Genomic DNA, 19,544 nt, shown 5'->3' with positions numbered 1-19,544 from the left:
GCCCTTTCAATGACTTCCAATTTGTCATAAGTTAGTTGGGATTTGTAGCTGAAATGAAATAACGTTGATGGCAAAAAAAAGTTCCAATTGATATAAGTCAACATTAAACGTCCTTGGTTGCATGAATGAATGGATCGACTTCTTGCTACCCTAGCCATAGTGATAAAGTCTAAAGAGCAAATTCTTCACTCCTGTACTTGATGCCAACATGGCAGAAGTTTTTCCTGTGCAAAGCAACCAGCAAAACCTACTGCTTTGGTGCCCACTTCTAATGTAATATGTAACAGCTTAAATCAGAGTTGGAGGGAGAACAAGGCGTTTCCCATTTTTTTTGCACTGTGAGAAGATCGGGACTCAAACATCCTACTAGTGAGAAACGGTGCAGACTCACCTGTACACTGTCCATTTGCTGTGGTAAAATGCGCAAGAAGTCATCTGGCAGGTTGCCTAGTAAAGGGGGATTCCAGTTCCTGTAACGTCTCTGTGTCTGCGGGCAACTGGAGCTCTGTACATCAATTCTGCAGTCCAAAAAAAGGCAGGGTCAAATGAAGCAAACTAATATCTAAAGAGAAAGAGCAAACAGTTGAGAAAAATATCCTTGCATTAAACTCCCTTGAAGAACATTCTGACCCAAATATATCAACACTAATCAAGTAAAGATAGAAAACTAAATGAGCAACATCACCATCAAAATTTAAAGAAATTTAGTACTGAAGATAAGGTGTTTTGACGAATCATTTTTATTTTTCTGTGCAATGAAACCAACTGCTATTGAGCTTGCATATCGACTAGTTAAAACAAGAGGCACAACATTAAACACAAGCTAGATCAGAGACAGGTTCAAGTAAGAACTCATCACCTATCCAGTAACGAAAGGTCTCCCAAGGAAAGGTGCTCTCCATGATCCACACTCTTGAATGTATTGCTCTCCAGTGGTGGGCCGCGCTAATCCTTTCCAAGCACTGCTGTTAATGCCATTGTGCTCAACAAAGGGGTAAGGAAAGCTTCATAAGAGAAAGCTTAGCCTTAAAAAACCAAGCCCTCTGATATCTCAGCCATCCACTTGTTGTTTCAGCTTTTAAATTCACAGGTAGGATACGTTATGCTGGATTTGGCAGCATACATGATCTTCGAGCTACCATGTCACCATACCCAGATAAAAAGACTCCCTTCATGAGTGGGTAGAAGGCAAAGGGCCTCTTCTGAAGCGTGCGTCTTCACCTCTACACTCTGACCCACCAGGATACTCTGAAACCAACCATTCTCCTCTTCCTTGAAATACATCAATCAGGATTGCGGCACAAACCCTTTGTGGTGAACATGCCAAAAGTGAGCCATGTTCGTCACCTGGTTTAACTTTAAATGCCTCCTGGAAAAAAGCAAAGAAACAAATATTGAATGTTCTGGGCTGGAAGGGCAAGAATGGAATAATTTTTTACTTGAAGGTTTTTTGTTTTTTTAATTTGTTGACCCAAAAATTGTTCCCAGTATCCCACATTCCTTCAGAGCCTGAATAAAATTATAAATGTAAGAGTGGTGGCAAAATGTGGAATCCAATTATGGGAAGGAAGTCTGGCATGCACGCCAAAGTATTTTTCCACTTCTTATAGTTCCAAAGGATACTGTGGTCCTGCCACTGGAGGGCTCTCAATTCTAGGAGTGAGGAACTCAATACAGAACCATCATGGCCCAAAACCATGCCTTAGTTCCATTTCTAAAGCTCATGGTGCAAGCCATCTTCAGAGTCAAAAGCAGTGATTACCAAAACCTTGTGCCCTCCACCAATCTTCTTTCTGAATGCAGGTTACCACTAACAGGTACTCCTGTTTGGGGCTACTCACCTTAAATGCCTGGTTCTGCACAGCACTTTGAAGGGATGCTGAGAGACACTTCATACATTTTTCCCTTTCTCACAAGCCATCAATTATTCTTCCAAGAAGGATTTTCTGCAGAGCTGCGGTAAAAGGTTTTTATACAAATGGCACAAACAGGGCTCAATTCATTTGTTTTCTTTGGAATGTGTCCATTGGTGTTCTGCTTTTATTTTTACATTCATTAGATGCAGTTATTTTGTTATACCAACAAATGTATGCAATTATACAATAACCCAGAGGCTCGCTTTCCTTTTATATGTTACTAAATTAATGGTTAATCTCTGCTGCCATTCAAAAGACGGGGGGTCGCTAGCGAACTTCTGTTTTTGTAGTGTACTTTTTCAATTTAAAATATTGTCTTTTAAACAGTTTCTTGAAATATTACCGATATCAACTTCGTACATAAGAAATTTCCATTTCATACAACATTTTGAGTTTCAAAGGAGGTTTCTTCTTGGTCTTAGAATCCATCACTTCTTAGGTTTCCCTGATAAAGTTCAGAACTCTGTGTTCTGAATGTGTCAAGACCTGTTTATCACAATGTGTAGTTCTCGTTACAGGCAGCACGCTAATTTTTCCTACACTGTTCTTTTCTGTGCTCCAGGCGCTTAAGCAGATTTGCTGTGGGCAGCCCATGAACCTGGATTTTGGAACTCTGTCCCAATATTTTAAGAATGATTACTCCTATTTAGACGGCACATTAACACCAGACAGACAAACACACACACACACCCCCCCCAACCCCCCGATCCACAGCAAAATCATTCCTAACCCACCAGTAACATGCTTTATTCCTATATTTACATTGTTATCGGAAAGAGGGTCGTTTTCTGAAATCATTCTAGTTTATATTTTTTCAATAGAGATAACAACTCTGATCTGAAAACTGTATTTTAGCCACAGCTCATGTGTACCGCAGGTTGTGCGTTTGCAGACAAGCTGGGACTTGCACTTTCACCATTCGAAATATGTAAAAGTCGAGGTAAGCTGCAACTCAGTAACAAAGCAGAAGGGAAAGTTACCATTGTCAGTTTCATTTTTCAATAGTTTCTTCACGTTTCACAATACTTATGATAGTATTTGCACTATTGTTTTTGTAGTGAAGGGACAGCTCTATATTTTTAAATCTTACGTGACATCACTTTAAAGCTAATTATTTCACTAGTGCTCGTGCGGAGCTGGGAAACATCCAGTGAGCCAGAATTTATGCCAGATTTTCATTATATACACAGGAGACATTTTAATGCAATGAATCTAAAGGAGATTATACATATAGCCAGTGTTTATCGGAAACATGTGGCATGGATCCCGCCCTCCAGGACCACCCTTAGACGCTCAAGTATAAAGTATTGTCTTTTCAACCACACAAAAAATGTATTCAGACGGACCTACTCTATTCTGCTTTTACCCACCTGCCACCAACTATTTCCTGTTTTGTATACTCTACACCTTTGACCACATAAAACTTTACAATCCTCCTCAGCACAATTCTCCTCTGGATTTGGCGAATATGGAGCATGGTGTAGATGGTTAAGGGAGTGTAGAAACATTTGGTCACAGCGGTCATACACCACACATCACAATGGCAACGGTATTTCGTTGAAAAAAAACGCCATCATCCTTTCAAATCTGGACCTGTAAGGAAAATGCTACATCTGTTCTTGGCATATAGAGCTGTAGAGCCATATGCTTTAACATAGATCGCCAGCCATCTGGTGTTGGGTCTGGATGCTTAAACTTTGTTTTTGTTCAAAGAATTCTTTGCCGTCACGAGGTAGGTGACTCCTCCTTTTGGTGATAGTGCGCATGGGCATCGACTCCATCCCCAGATTGTTTTGCCGTAAGGGTGATGATAGCGTTAGTAAGAGTAGAAAGAGATGACCTTGTATAGCGTATCTAAGTAAGATAATACTGCAACAGATAAAGGTACCCGGGGAGGTGGGTGGGCGCATATGGCTCTACAGCTCTATATGCCAAGAACAGATGCATACTGGGTAAGTAGCATTTTCCGTTCGAGGCATAGGAGCTGTAGATCTATATAGCATAGACTATATAGCAGTTACTCCCAAGTGGTGGCTAACGTATCTGTGGCAGTGGTCTGAAATAGTGTCCTTTAAACAGCCTGGCCCACACCAGCTTGTTGATTCGCTAACACATCTACACAATAGTGTTTTGTGAATGTGTGTGGTGTAGACCATGTTGCATTTATTTATTTCCTTTTCTTAAAGGTGTAGAACATGTTGCAACCTTGCAAATATCATCTAAGGGTATGATCCCTAAGAATGCCATGGAAGCCCCAAGTTTGCGTGTAGTGTGCGCTCTAGGCGGAAATGTTAATGTGCATTTAACTTTAATGTAGCATATTTGTATGCACTTAACTATCCACCGTGCAATTCCTGCTTTTGAAAAAGGATTGCCTTTATGCGGTGGTGAAAAAGCAGCAAAGAGATGTTTGGTTTTCCTAAAAGATTTAGTTCTTTCAATGTAATGCTCTCTAAACATCTAATATGTGAAGTGCACGTTCTGCCACATAGTCTGGTTGAGGAAAAAAGACTGGTAACTCAACAGTCCGGTTGAGATGAAAGGCAGAAACGACTTTGGGTAAAAATTTGGGGTTAGTCCTAAGAACCACTATTTTGGTGAATTTGTAAAAATGGATCTTGTATTGTTAGTGCCTGGAGCTCACCAACTCTTCTAAGAGATGTGATGGCTATGAGGAAAGCTACCTTCCAAGTCAGAAATTGTAGTCCACATTTGTGTAACGGCTCAAATGGTGGGCCCATGAGTCTTGTAAGGACTAGATTATGATTCCACACAGGAGAAGGTGGAAGTCTAGGAGGAATGATTCTCTTGAGTCCTTCCATAAAGGCGTTGATAGTAGGTACACGAAACCAGGACAAGTATTGTCTGTTTTGTAGGTAAGCCGCTATTGTAGCAAGATGCAGTCTTATTGATGTATATGCGTAGTTAGCCCGCTATAGGTGTAACAGATAGCAAATGATGTTTTGAATTGAAGCATCAAGCGGATTGATTGGATTGTTATTACAATAAATTACAAATCGTTTCCACTTTGCAGCAAAGCATGCTCTTGTAGTAGGTCATCTAGCCTCTTTAATGACGTTCATGCAGTCTGGCGGGAGATTAAGGTAGCCAAACTCTAGGATTTCAGGTGCCAGATCACAAGGTTGAGTTGACTAGGCTCTGGATGCCTTATCTCTCCATGGTTCTGAGTGAGAAGCTTGGGGGAGAGGCGTAGTTTTTGATAAGGAACTACTGATATTTCTAACAGGGTTGTGAACCAAGGTTGTCCAGCCCATGTGGGAGCAACTAGGATGATTGTGAGGGAATGTTGCTTGAGCTTCCAAACCATTAATGGAATTAGCGGGAAAGGTGGAAAAGCATAAGCAAATATCCATAGCCTATTGCCTTTGGACAATGGGTGTGGATACCTGGACGCGAAGTTTGGGCATTTTGCGTTGGTGTGTGGCGAACAGATCTTTTTATGGGTAGCCCCACATTTGGAAAAATGGGAGAAGAACTTGAGGGTGTAGTTCCCATTCGTGGATCTGTTGTCTTTGACGACTGAGCAGATCTGCAATTTGATTGTTTACCCCTGGGAGATGTTCTGCAAGAAGATATATTTTTTGAGGTATGGCCCATCTCCATATGCTTTGAGCTAGGTGTGAAAGCTGTAGGGAGTCTGACCCCCCCTGTTTTTGTGTGTAATACATTGCGGTCATGTCTGTACAAACTAGGACAGCTTTGCCTACTAGATGTATCTGAAAAGCTTTCAATGCTCGAAAAATTGCTAAAAGCTCCAGATGGTTTACGTGGAGTTGTTTTTGTTGTTATGTCCACATGCCCTGAACGGTATGTTTTTGAAGACGTGCTCCCCAACTAATGAGCGATGCGTTTGCTGTGAGCACTGTCTGTGGAACCGGGTCGATGAATGGCCACCCTTTGGACAGGTTTTGTGTATTCCATGTGAGATAGTGGCTCTGTATATACTGTTCCCAAATAGGTACAGTGTGTACAGAGTCCACAGTCCCCAGAGGTTTGGCAGAGGTTAAAGTTAGATATAACCTTACTCTCTAAAGTGGTAGCTTGGTCGAGCAGTAAGGCAGTATCAGAGGACAGTGTAAAGCATTTGTTGTACACACTCAGTCAGCAAATGGTCTCACACACTCAATAACTGAACTCTAGGCCAATGGGTTATATAAAAAATATATGGTTTTATTTTAGAACCAACAATAGGTATCAAAATATACTTTCTCAGAATGAGATGCTTTAGTTAAATACTTTTGCAATATGCAATTGACTTTTGTAGGTAATAGTTACAGGTTGTTGCAATAGGCAACACAATTTCAAACACAATAATACATTGAGCTCAATGGGAACTTTAAGTTGTATGCAATTGCTTTCAGGATTACTTCTCTAACTCCAGGACTGGATCCTAGATTCAGTCCTGGGACAGTTCTTGGAAACAAGTGAGTAAATTCGGTTACGTTACTGTTGTGATTTTTAAGCAGTATTTTGCTATTTTAAAAGTTGACACTAATAAGAAATTTCATAGAAAAACAGTCAATGGTTCCCTATGGAAGAAAATCAAGTTACGGGTAAGGCATGTTCTTGTTTTTTTTGTAATCCAGGGCTGGGCTCCTAGGCTCAGTACTGGGACCGCTATCTAAAACAGGTAAGTAATTACGTTTTCACAGTTGGTACGATTTTTAAAGAATATTTGTAGTTTGCAAAAAATCGACACTTAGAAGAAATTTCACAGAAAAAGTCAGTGATTTCCTATGGGAGAAAATTGGGTTAGTGGTAAGTACGGCTGTGAGTACTTTTCAGGGTCAGTGCTGGGCACCAAGATCCAGCACTGGGAGCCCTCCTAATAGCAGGTGAGTATTTCCGTTTTCATGACTCGGTTGATTTTATGTGAATATTTTAAGTTTTGGAAACTCCACACTTAGAAGAAATTTCAGAAGAAACCAGTCAATGTTACCATGGAAGAAAAGTGAGTTATCGGCTTTTGGGTACGTACTCGACTGGCAGAGTTAAGGTTCTGGGCACAGACTCGGGGGTCTCCCAGGGTCAGGTTGGTACAGTTGTTACACCCTCAGCGGCACTGGGGCGGCCGGCTGCAGAATGAGTTAGGCCCAATGTTATCCTATGGGAGGCAGGGGGGCCTTGGTTGGTGGCTGCTGACTAGCAGGCCACGCGGCTGTGGGAGCTGGGCTCCTGGTCACTTTCTCAGGGAAAATGGGGAAGTAGGTAGGAGTAGAAGTTGCACTGCCAGGGCCACTCGGGCGGCTGGGTGCAGGGGGCTTTTGAGCCGTCGGGCGCTCAATGGATTTCAATGGGAAAGCTCAAGGCCGAACAAAGGCTGCAAGCTCGGGGACGAAGATTTTTCGGTGCCACCACCACTTCGAGAGGTAAGTTGGGTAGTTGGAGGATAGGTAGGTACCCAGGAGTTGGGCACAGGGGACCGCAGGGCGCTGGGTGCCTTTTGATGTCAGGAAATCTTACCCTCTGTTGATCGCGGTTGGGGAGAGGTCCCTGCTTCTGAGGCGGCAGGCATCGTCAGGAGCGTCGAGGTGGTTCCCTGGGTGCCGGATTTGGAGTCACAGTCGCCGGTGGGACGTCCTCGGGGTCTTTGTCCACTCTGGCACAGGCTAGGCTTGGCGGGTGCAGAGTGTGCAGGGTTCGCAGTTCCAGGCTGATGCCAGGGGTTAGAAACTTGCTTTGAGCAGAGCCACTGCTCATGGGAGTCCCAGTTGCTCAGAGTCACAAGGTAGCCAGGTCCTCCGGGGTTTGCGAGGTTGCTGGCCACAAGAGGTGCCAGGATTTAGCAGGAGCAGGTTCGAGGGTCGACAGGCCGGTAAGGCTGGGGCCAAAGCAGTTGGTGTCTTCCTCTTCTTAGCAGCTGCACGGCAGGTCTTTTTTCTTCTTGCTCTTCTTTGCTTTTTCGGAATCTGGAATCTAAAGAAGGAAGGTTTAGGGTGCCCCTAAATACTAGATTTAGGGGCGTTACAGGTAGGTAAAGGGTGGGGACCAATGGGTCCTGCCCTGGGGTGGGTACACCCCCTATCCTGCCACTCTCCTGTGGGATGGGGGCAGTAGCCTAGTCCTGATTGGGCAGGGCTTCCCATCTTCAAGATGGCGAGCGCCCGGAGATGTGTTTCACCTCGCCTCCCCCCCCTGAGGGGTGGGGTTGGCAGGCTGGCACATCCCCCGTCCTTACTTGTGGTTTCCGGCCAGTCTTCCCGCCAGAGTGGGGGTCAGAACCGTTGGGGGCCAGTTAGTTTGTTAAAGCAAGTGGCCTGGAGAAGCTCATAAAGGAGGCATGCCTCTGAAGCTTTCCCCTGCCCATCCCGGGGGAGAAGACCTAGCACCTCGCCCAGGATGTGCATTGTTGCAGGCCCAGGGGAGCAGGAGCTCTGCTGTGTGGTAGCCCAGGCAGCCTCCCAGACAAGACGTGGATTGTAGGTTAGGTTTCAGGGGGCATCTCTAAGATGCCCTCTGTAGTGCTTTGTACATTAAATCCTACACTGGCATCAGTGCGGGTTTAATGTGCTGAGAAGTTTGATACCAAACTTCTCAGTCTTCAGTGTTGCCATTATGGTGCTGTGGAGTTCGTGTTTGAAGAGCTCTCAGCACCATATACTCTTAAATGGCAGCACTGCACCTACAGTGCCCAGGAACGGACCTGGCATAGGGCAACCAGCTAGAGGGGTGGCTGATGTATGCCAGGGCAGTGTAGGTTGTGAGCATGGCACACAGGGATGTGTGCCATGTCGACTCTTTGTTTTGTCTTGTACCCAGACACTCAGCCTGCAAGGGCAGTGTGGTTGGGTTAGGGTACAGGGCCTCTAACGGTGGCACAATAAGTGTTGCAGCCCTTAGAGGTCTTCCCTGGTCACAAGGCCCGAGTACCTAGGGTACCATTTACCAGGGGCTGACATGTGGCCAGGGTTTGCCATTTTGGGGTTTTAGGTTTTAGGGAAGGAACATAGCCCCTGGGCACCTGATTGGCAGGAGTCCAGGGCACACTCAGTCAAAGTACATTCAGCAATTGAGCAAAAAGTGGGGGCATACCATGCAAGAAAGATGGCACTTTCTCACATTCCACCACTGCAGAGAGCGAGGAGTGCGGCCGTCCAACACCAGATCGGTTAACTGACCTTGAGCCTGGTTCCACTGTCGTGCTAAGCATTCCTGTAGGGGACGCTATTTGGAGTCTTGCGTAAGGAAGAATTAGAATGCAAGACGCCATCACTCCGATCAACTGCATAAACACTCGGGCTGGTAGCGAGTGCCTCAGTTGAAATTGTGATATTGGGGATTGCATGTTGCATATTCTGACTGCGTTGGGGTACGCTAGAGCTTTGCAAGTGTCTATTGCGGCTCCTAGGTACGCTTGGTGTTGGAGGGTTGAAGATGAGACTTGGTGAGGTTGACAGTGAATCCCAAGTCGTGAAGCAGCTGAACTGTTTTCTGAGTGTGGTGTATGCAGCTGTGTTGCGACCTGGCTTTTATTAGCCAGTCGTTCAAGTAAGGGAAGACGTGAATGCGTTATCTTATTAAATGAGCTGAGACTACTGCTAGACACTTGTGGAAGACTATTGGTGCCCCAAATGGGAGGACTTTGAATTGGTAATGCTGTCCGTCCACTACGAACCTGAGATATTTCCTGTGAGCTGGGTGAATGGGAATATGGAAGTAGGCGTCCTTTAAATATAGAGTGGAAAGAAAGTTGCTTTGCTGAAGCAATGGGAGCACCTGTTGCAGGGTGATCATGTGGAAGTGGTCTGATTGAATGTAGAGATTTAGCTGTCAGAGGTACAGTATGGGCCTGAGGGAGCCGTCCTTTTTTGGAATAAAAAAAGTATAGGGAGTACACTCCCGTCCCTTGACGTAATGGGACCGGTTCTATTGAAGGTTTGTCTAAGAGAGAGTAATTCTTGTTTTAATAGGGTGAGATGTTCTGGTGACATCGCACGCTCCCTTGGAAGGATTGTTGGTTGAGTGCTGGTAAATTCCAGGCAATAACCATATTGGATAATTTGTATTACCCACTTGTCTGAGGTGATTGAATTCCAGACAGGTAGGAACTGTGAGAGACATCCCCTGACAGGAGTGGAATGATCAGGGTAGTGGAGGGAAGTCACTGTTTATTGCCAGGGGATGTGCGGGTGGAGTTACCTCTGCCTCTTCCCTTGTTATTATTTCCTCTGTAACCGCCTCAAAAATAGCCTCTGGATGAGTTTGATTGGTTGTTCCCCTTGTAGGAGGAGGAGGGATTGGCTGATGAGTGTTTTTGAGCCACCCCTGTAAAAGGAGTGACGAAAGTTACCTCTGCTAGAAGGTAATTGTAGGGCTCCCATGGATTTTGCAGTTTTGGTGTCTTTCTTCATTTTTTCTAATGAAGAATCTACTGTTGGCCTGAAAAGATGCTCTTTATCAAAGGGCTGATTAGGTATGGAGGATTGAACCTCCTGCTTGAATCCAGAGATTCAAAAGACAAGCTGGTCTCCACAACAAAATGCTAGTGTTGCTAGCACGAGAAGCTGTGTTCGCTGCATCTAGGGTGCATTTTATGCAAGTGTTGGTGATGAGCTTCCCTTCATGAATGAGGTCGTTAGCTTTAGTTTTATACTGTTCTGGCAAATGTTGCATGAGTTTTCCAACTCTTAGCGTGGTAACAGAGCCAGAGCATTGGCACTAGGCCAATAATTAGCAGCCTGTGAAGCTACTCTCTTGCCAGAGGCATCAAAAAGTTTAGACTCCTTATCAGGAGGAGGGGCGTCGCCTGTAGTTTGAAAGTTAGCTGTCTTGCGGGAGTTAGATACAAGAGAGTCTAAAGGCAACTGACCTTTTATGCATGCAGTGTCTGTGGGAGCAGGTTTGTATTTTTTATCCACTCTAGGTGTCAGTATCCTGGCTCTAACTGGGTCTTTGAAAACCTGGTCGGTATGTTGTAGCATGCCATTCAGAATTGCCAAAGTGTTAGTAGACCTTTGTGAGTGTGTGAATGTTTCTACAACAAAATCATCTAGAGGGTCTGTATGTAGCTCCACCCCGTGATATTGGGCAGCCCTGTTTATAAGTTGTGCTAAGCCAATGATGTCATCAAGTGGAGAGGGTCTGGAGAGATACAGGTCAGGGTCATTATGTTGATCAGGTTCCCTTTTATAATCTTCCCAGGGATCAGTGTCATGTGGTATGTCCGGGTCTTGTGGGATATCATGATCATCATCCCCATCCCCAAAATAGTCATCCTGTGGGTCAGGTGAAATTGGAGGTGGTGGTGAATTGGAAGGTGTAATCTGTAAATTGGGAATAGGAGGAGGAGAGGGAGGTATGCAAGGGGGGAGAAGGGTTAGTACCCATATCTCTTTTTTTCTTCAGCGGTATAGGGGCATCTTCTGAGTGGTCTTACTTCCGTTTTTAAGAAAAAGAAGCCAGAAGGTGTTCAGTTTCCAGATCAATACTAAGTCTTTTTTTTTGTTTTGGATTCAGAGGTGTGTCTTCGGATGGAAGTTCCTTGGAAAGAGTATCTTGTGTTTATGTTTCATAGCCGGGCTGGACATCTGAAACTTTCTCGGTGTCGACCGGAGCCAGAGGATGAGGGTGATACCAGAGCCTTATCTTTTGTTTGAGTGGGCACATGGGGATCTGTACTCACGGTACATTGACCTGGAGTGACGTTCAGGTCTTCCTCCATGTCGGAGTCGGCATCGGACATGGAGACCAGTTCTTCTTCAGCTTCTGCAGCAGGACGGTGGTATTCTAGGTCTTCGCCGAAGAAGCCCAGAACGGAGTCGCTGCAGCGTTGCATCTTGTGGCATTGAGTCCAACTATCACGGATGGTCTTCTTCGATCAGAATGAACGACACGCTTCGCAGGATTTTACTTCGTGTTCCGGGGATAAGCACAGGTTGCAGACCTCGTGCAAGTCAGTGCATGGAAACTTAGCACGACACCTGGGACATAGCTTGAATGGAGTCCATTCCATCGACGGCTGGCGTGGTCGGCACGGGTAAGCCCAACGGCCCGCCTCGAAGTTCCCGATCGAAGGTTTTCACAGTGTACATAATACGAGTCGAATGGGAAACCCCGATCAAAAGACAATACCGGCGAGGGTAAAGGATTGCGCGTCAAAGGGTTCTGAAAACGATACCGACCCGTACCCCATGGCGGAAAAAAACAATCTGGGTATAGAGTTGATGCCCATGTGCACTGTCACTGAAAGAAGGAGTCACCTACCTCGTGACTGCAAAGACTTCTTCGAACAAAAACAAAGTGAAAACATCCGGAACCAATACCAGATGGCAATCTATGCTAAAGCATATGATCTACAGCTCATATGCCTCGAACACTTAGCTTTCCTTTTCTCCCCAATAGCACACTACAGTGTATAAACACAACACTCACTACATAGAAGGCATTAACCTATTCACTCACTCAGAGCAAACGGCAGTATATAAACCTAAGACTCACTACTACATAGCTGACATTAACCCATTCACTCACTCACTCACTCACTCGATCACCTTTGAACAAACCAAGCAGCAGTGTAAATGGATGGTCAGCCCACAAGTGCTCTCAAAGCTCCCATGAGCCATTGTTATTTAAGCCGCTGCCCTCTTTGAGGGGAGGGCACTGCACCTATAGAAGACAGCATGAAGGGCTTGACTTTGCATAGCCTGAGCCTCCATCGCAGCACAGACCTTTCCCCCAGACTTGTAACAAGGCCCTAGAATGAACAGGTGTGAAAGCGGATTCACAAATCAAGTAATGTAACTAAATCAACAACCTATCAATTTCACCCTCTCCGTCCCCGCATCCTTCCACCAGTTACAAATGCCCTAGTCGGTGTTTCTCAAACTCCGTCATTCAACCTTAATCTTAATATTTCCATTCTAGGCCATCTCAAATAGTGTTTTTTACTCATAGGAAAATTAAAACATCACATCATGGTTAGTGATGACTTCCTTTACCATGTGTTATTAATTAGCCATGCTGCGGTCAATAACTCTTATTTTGTCAAATGTCTGTGGTTTTTGAAGTCCTAATATGCACTGTAATCCTGATTTCGATGGGCTATATTACGCTTTTTTCATTGCTTCCAATATTAATGCTTAAGTTAGCTGTCCTTATAAAGCGCTCACTCAGCCAGAGGTTTCTTGGCGCTGAGATGAGCCTGCGTGGCGTAATTTAAAAAAGAGAACGACACCAGCACGTAGGATTGACGGGCAAAGGCTTTACTAAAACGCCAGGCCTTAAGGTCTCTCTCAAGGCAATTAGTTCAGTGTGTAACCATAAATCCGGCAGGAGGTAGGTTTAGTTGGTGGGTGCCAGCAATGAGAAACCTGACCCCCACTCCCATTTCACTTTACTGACCCTCAGCACAGTCAATAGATTTCCTGTGGGTATGCGAAGTTCTTTTGAAGGAGCGAATCTCAACACTCATTTAGCTGCTAATCAAGGGATTAGAATACAAGTTTTAAATTGTATTCGCTGTTTGATAGGTAGCCAGTGGAGCTGTTTCAGGAGAGGCGCAGTTGTTGGTTCTGCGATGAGTCTTGAAATCCTATCTTGCCACCGCGTACTGAACCATCTGCAGTCTGGCAATGTAGCATTTGGGAAGGCCAAAATATAATAATACTAGCAAAGTCTGGCCTTGATCCAATCACTGCTTCCAGGACAGGCTAAGGTCTTTGGAGAAAGAAAGGACTACAGCTTCTTAGTGGTCTTAAGAATACAGATATATTTTGAGACCACAGAATCAATTTATGGTCTTAACGATAGCTAGTGGTCTCCTAGGACTAGATGTTGCAGGGATTCTGCTCATGCACAGAACTATGCGCAGGAAACCAGGACCTCTGTGTATTGTTGTGTACCAAAAAAGCTACCTCGGTACCCAGAACCCCAATCCGACTAGCAATAGTGTCTCATTCGTTCTCCGTACTACAGCGAAGCTACCAATGATTAGACAACCTAGAACATGTGACTTAGTAAACTCTCAGGAAAATTGGGAAACAAGAACACTCTTTCGCTCACACTCATACTTGTCCACAACGTGAGCGATCAAAGAAACTGTAGTTTAAAATGTTTATTTTTAACTAACGTGCTCTAAGGTGCAGTACTCTAGCCAATACAAGCAGCATAATGCATGAAAACAATAGAATCAGCATTGTTACAATAAGGCACAAAAGGGGAAATCATATTATGACAGTGGAAACAGGACTAAACTGCCTTTTACCACCCTCTCCGTGCTCATGAGCTAGTTTAGAATAATTATAGAAGACCTCTGGGCTTTGTCAGCGAGACTCCATCCCTACGAGATCAGGTGCAATTAATTACATCCCAGGATCAGCACAGCTCTTCTATGTTGGAAAGGTTTTCTCCAAGTGCCTTCTCATGCATGTAATGTCATATTAAAAAACACCTAAGTTTCAGTTGGAACACTGTTTCATTAATGTCTATGTGGGTGGGACTGACCAAAGTGAATCAACAGAATACATTGTTATTCGACCTTGAACACGCTATGCAGACAGAGAGCACAGTGCCCAGCTAGATATGAAAAAAGGTAAATAGTTCTCATGTGAAGCAGCGCAGCAAAGTATTTTAGGATAACAGAGCCATGTAGTGTTGTGTACAAAAGCGGCAGAATGGCAGCCAAGCATATACTACTTATGCTAACTTAGCAATGTCTGCAGTTAACCCCATTTCCTCACTACACAGACTTTTAGCAGCTGGCTTTGGTAGAGGCAGCAGGCCCATTTCTATGGGCCAGCATTGATTGATACAGAGGGTTACATTTTTATTTAGCACTACAATTTCAGTTTTCTCTGCATTCAGGTTCAGATGATAGTTTCCCATCCATCTACACACAAAACGCATTGTACCCTGGTATTTTATGTGCGAGCATGCTCATCAAGACACAATGAGATCTGGGAATCGTCAGCATAGTTATAAATCTGGCATCCCTGATTAATGAGCTCTTTTATTAGGGGTCAGATATAGACATTAAAGAGATGAGATGAAAGGGCAGAATCTTGTGAAACCCCACAATCAACTGATCTTAGCCCTAAACGAGGATAGCTGCACTGACTGCATTCTATTCTTCAGGAATGTACCAAGCCATTTATCGGCTGTCACCAAGATACCCACATCCTGAGCACGAACTATGATTTTATGATTCACAGTATCAAAGGCAAGCATGGTTTGGGGTAACCTAGTCATGAAAGGACACTAACCAGCAGGACATGCAGAGTCAAACATCCAGCAGTGCGTTTGCGCTGGCTGCCCCCACGCTGTTAGAATGGCGTTTATGACAATGGCCTGATGTTAGGCCAGACCTTTCTGAAATCTCCGATAGATAGCTTCTCAATGTGGATATCTTTAACTCATTGATTCTCTCTCACCCCAGTCTTTCCCATTTGGACATATGGTACATGTCAATGCAAATGATGATTTTTCATGTACTTCCATTAATTCCTTTCACTATTAAGACAACTTGAAATTAATCAAAGTGAAAATCAAATTACACAAAACAATGATGCCGACTGCCTGGCTGTTGTCTGCTTTTGACTGAGCAGGTCCAGGAAAACCATAGAATGGGGCTGGGAAAATTGGCTTGTATTTTGTCCTACGTCCCAGGGTTGACTATTACTATTTTTCTTAACAAAAATATAATCTTACTTGCATACCACTGACATGCTACGGAGAGGTAATTTAAGCTATCCCACTTTTTAGGTCTCACCTAGCGATGCAGCGCATGCGCTGCTCGCCTTGGCGAGATCTATTGTTGTCGGTTTCTTGGCCGAAGGGGGACAGGAGACGTGCACGGCCGGCCATACAGGAGGTGTGCAGCGTCTCTTTCGGCGTTTCAGGACAGAAGATGTGCACTCCTGGACAGGAGATGTGCATGTGTGCGGCGTCTTTCGACCACTCGCGGTACGCTGCTTTGTGATGGTGCACGCTCCTCGCAGGGATTTCGTGGCCTTGTCGCACGCGCACCATTCGCGGTATTGTCTGTACACCACTCGCGGGACGCTGCTTTGTTATGGAGCCCGCTCCTCGCGGGCTTCTTTAAAGTTGTTTTAGTGCTTTTCTATTGAAAATGTCTTATTATATGTTTAGGAAAAATTGCAAGATGATTTACGTCCATGAACTGATATATTCTGAAATGGATTGATTGATTATATGAAGAAAAATGGGTGGGCATACCGTTTTGTAGCAAATATTGATACTCCGTCTCATGCTCGCTGTGCCTGCCCAGACAGGAGATGTGCACGCCCGGACAGGAGATGTGGACGCGTACGGCGACTAGTGCTAAGAGAGAAGCGTGCGAGCCACAGCAACAGAGCCAGCTCACGGTCACACATGCCTGCGGCAGGAATGTGGCCGCGCTGGGACATGAGGTAGAGAGCCCCTCTGTGCTCAGCATTCACCGGTGAGTACTGACTCCCCCTCCTGCCCCTAAAGCACTTGTGTATGATTTGAGGCCTAATAAACGAAGCGCCGCTTTTTTTCTGACTGCAGTGATGCCCGAGCTGTGACTGATTCTACCTTATCCCTCCCGGCGCTTCACAGGCGCCAGGCCAGCCAAACATTGTCAAGTATCCATATAGGCTTCCTGGGCGTAGCAGTGACCTCGCCCCAGCACTGCCAGCCTTTGAGCTTTGAATTAAAAGCCCCCATTTTTCTGCTGGCCCCATGACGACCCCTCCCCTAATAATCAGCTGGCTCTGCCACATCCTAAAGTCATGGAAGAGCCACGTCCTCTTATTGTATGAATGGGGCAAGTGACGGAGCACCGAATGTATGTAAATCTATACCTGGACGGGTCAAGGGTCATGCCAGGGGCCACGGGCCCTCCCGTTCTATAGCTCCTCACTCTCTGCTTCGTGCCGCGGGGTGCAGCTTGGACTGTTTGACAAGATGGGCCGTCCTAAGGCCCATGTAGAGGCTCCCTGCCTGTCCCCCCAGCATTTCCCTCTCCCCAAGAAGACAGTCTCCTGCAGGTCTGACAGACGGCAGCAGAGCACTGCCCAAGAAGACAGTCTCCTGCAGGTCTGACAGACTGCAGCAGAGCACTGTACAGAGACTGTGTCGCCAACAACTGGTGGTGTTCTAACCGTAAGTGCAACAGTAATGCATGGCCTGCGCTGTTCTACAGGTGCACACATGTATCTGATGTGGGCACTACTGGGGTGTAGCGCCTGGACCCACAATTCAAGCCCCACCCCCACCTCCCCCACCCCTGGCAGTACTGAGAGCTGTAGAGAAACTAGGGGGAGAGGTGCAGGGCGTTTCCTTCGTCAAATGGTTCACACCAAGACAACAAGGTTTTATTCAAACACTTCATTAAAAAGTGGGGAATTTCTTCTTTATAAATATAACTGCGCCGCACTTGCCCCACAATCCCTCATCTGCTTTATAATTTGTAGACTAACAAAAAATTCTAGCTCAAGCAGATCAGAAGTTACTAAAAGTGCCGCCCTCTGGATGCAAAACTGCGCCAGGCACTTTAGAAACTTAACCGACACCTTCAACGATTTAATGATGAGACCAGGCATTTAAAATTGTGACCATGTTGCCCCGACAATATAAAAATCCACGTTTGATGCATCTAAGCAGGGCTTTTATCTCCACTAGGAAAAAAACCTGAAATTATTATATGTAAATCTTACAAGGTGGACAGAATGATTCCTTCTCTGTCCTGGTTTCTTTTCCTCGCTGTTAACACTAATTCTCGTTCACATCAAAGCATCGGTTATTTCAACAGTGCACTCAGACTGTAAAACAACTACAAACATGTTGCATAGCTTTTAGATCCAGTGTCTTTAATCCTAAAGTACTTCCTCGTAAGACAGGTACCACATAAGTATTAAATGTAACTGCCGTTTCATGGAGCCGTTTTTATTGAGAAGATGTTTTCTTAATTTCCCTTTCCATGCCCTATAATTTATTCAATCTGCTGTACAACTTGGTATTCCTCTGTCACATAACTCCAGACATCCCACCCATAACCTCAATAGAATATTATACTCAATATATATAGATTGCAATATGTGTCCTGTTTAAAACATTTGACTCAACCCCTCATGAAGACAAGCATTTGCAATGAAATAGGTCTCGCATTTGCGAGCGTTTCAGCTATTGGCATTGTAAATACTAATGCTTTTATATTTATGTATTTTAAAAATCTGCAAATGGTGCCAATACAGTGCCAATAGCTCAAACTCGCGTAAAACCTATTGCATTACAAATGCTTGTTGATTCTTGACAATAACTGGAAACTTCAGGTTTCTGTCAAAGACTCTTTTCCCATTTACCGGACCCTTTTGGTAAATGTTTAACCAGGTGTCAGAGTTCATGTAGCTGTGTGAGATTGTCCTTTGTATAATTTCCGCACTAGGTTATGGTGGGTTTCTTCGTCAAGGCAGAGATTTTTCACAGGTTGCGCAAACCCCTCCATTGTCAGATTGTGATGGCTCATTACTTCCATTTATACACGACATAAGCTACCATGACTTACTCACCGTGGAGGCGGGGTAGGTGGGGCTTGTGGGTACTTTCTGTCGAATATGTGCATGTCATAGGATGGTGGAGAATATACAGGAGGTGGTTCTTCGTCTGAACTGTCCGGCTCCAAAGTCCGTTCCAGAACCTAAATAAATACATTTCAAATGTTACAAAAGTGACTTGAAGCAGACTTTCATGATGAAGGAAGCAGCTTATAAACACCACGTAGGCAGCAAAACAAACTACGGGAATAAAGAGGAATATTTCATGTTTTTGGAAATGCCCTGCTTTTGGACATAACATTTAATGCATTAGAAACAACAGAATGGTAAGACTGTACATTTTACACAGCAGTTTCAAGAAGAGACACAGTGTCATGAGGGCTCTGTAAACTAGCGCGGATAGCTACAAGCCAGGACTCGTCCAGCAGATTTTAGGATCTGGCCCCTACAAGCACTTTTAAAATTCTATGGGTGGTAAAGCCACTACAAGGGATAGGCAGGTTCTGAAATAAAAATAATGGTTAAGTATTTTAACGCTTGATGAGATCGGAGTTTCCTTTGACCCAGTCAACAGCACTCAGTCTCGGGACACTTTAGCGTTTGGGTGGAGAGCAGACTGGCTGGGTGATGTGACACAGGTAGAAGTGAAACAGAACTCGCAGTCCGTTTGAGCTCAGATTGTCATGGTGGGCCACTGTAGTCATTAGGATCTTTCCATTTCCATGTATAAACAAGCATTTACAATGCAATGGTCTCGGCAATATTATAAGTAGAGCTATTGGTATTGCTCATTTTTTTAATCATTTTTGTATCCCTAAATAAATGGCATTGTCATTTCTATTGACATTAGTTTTTTTTTGCATATGTGATACCTATTGCATTAGCAGAGAGAGAGTGAGGTAGTGAGATAGAGAGAGAGTGAGGTATTGAAAGAGAGAGTGAGGTAGTGAGAGAGTGAGGTAGATAGAGAGTGAGGTAGTGAATAAGTGAGTTAGTGAGTGAGGTATTTTCTGACGTAGTGAGATAGAAACAGTGAGTGATGTTGTGAGATAGCGAAAGATTGAGGTAGTGAGTTTTTTTAAATCTATTCTTTATCATCGAAAGATTTTAGACAAAAGAGCCATCGACCTTA

The 19,544-nt window shown here is 44.6% G+C and overlaps 1 protein-coding gene across 3 annotated transcripts in view; it reads right to left on the bottom strand.

The window, feature by feature from the left end:
* CUEDC1 (CUE domain containing 1) overlaps positions 1–19,544 on the bottom strand; it is a 535,352-nt gene that overhangs the window by 127,938 nt on the left and 387,870 nt on the right. For all 3 annotated transcript variants that reach the window (XM_085649520.1, XM_085649521.1, XM_085649522.1), the window contains 2 exons: positions 18,428–18,555; positions 392–518 (listed from right to left, as the gene is read on the bottom strand). In XM_085649520.1, coding sequence (XP_085505646.1) covers positions 392–518; positions 18,428–18,555 — 255 coding nt within the window. The remainder of the gene's footprint in view (positions 1–391; positions 519–18,427; positions 18,556–19,544) is intronic.

Source organism: Triturus cristatus, chromosome 3_2, assembly GCF_964204655.1.
Source record: "Triturus cristatus chromosome 3_2, aTriCri1.1, whole genome shotgun sequence".
Taxonomy (NCBI): Eukaryota; Metazoa; Chordata; class Amphibia; order Caudata; family Salamandridae; genus Triturus; species Triturus cristatus.
This window is presented reverse-complemented; position numbering and strand designations above follow the sequence as displayed.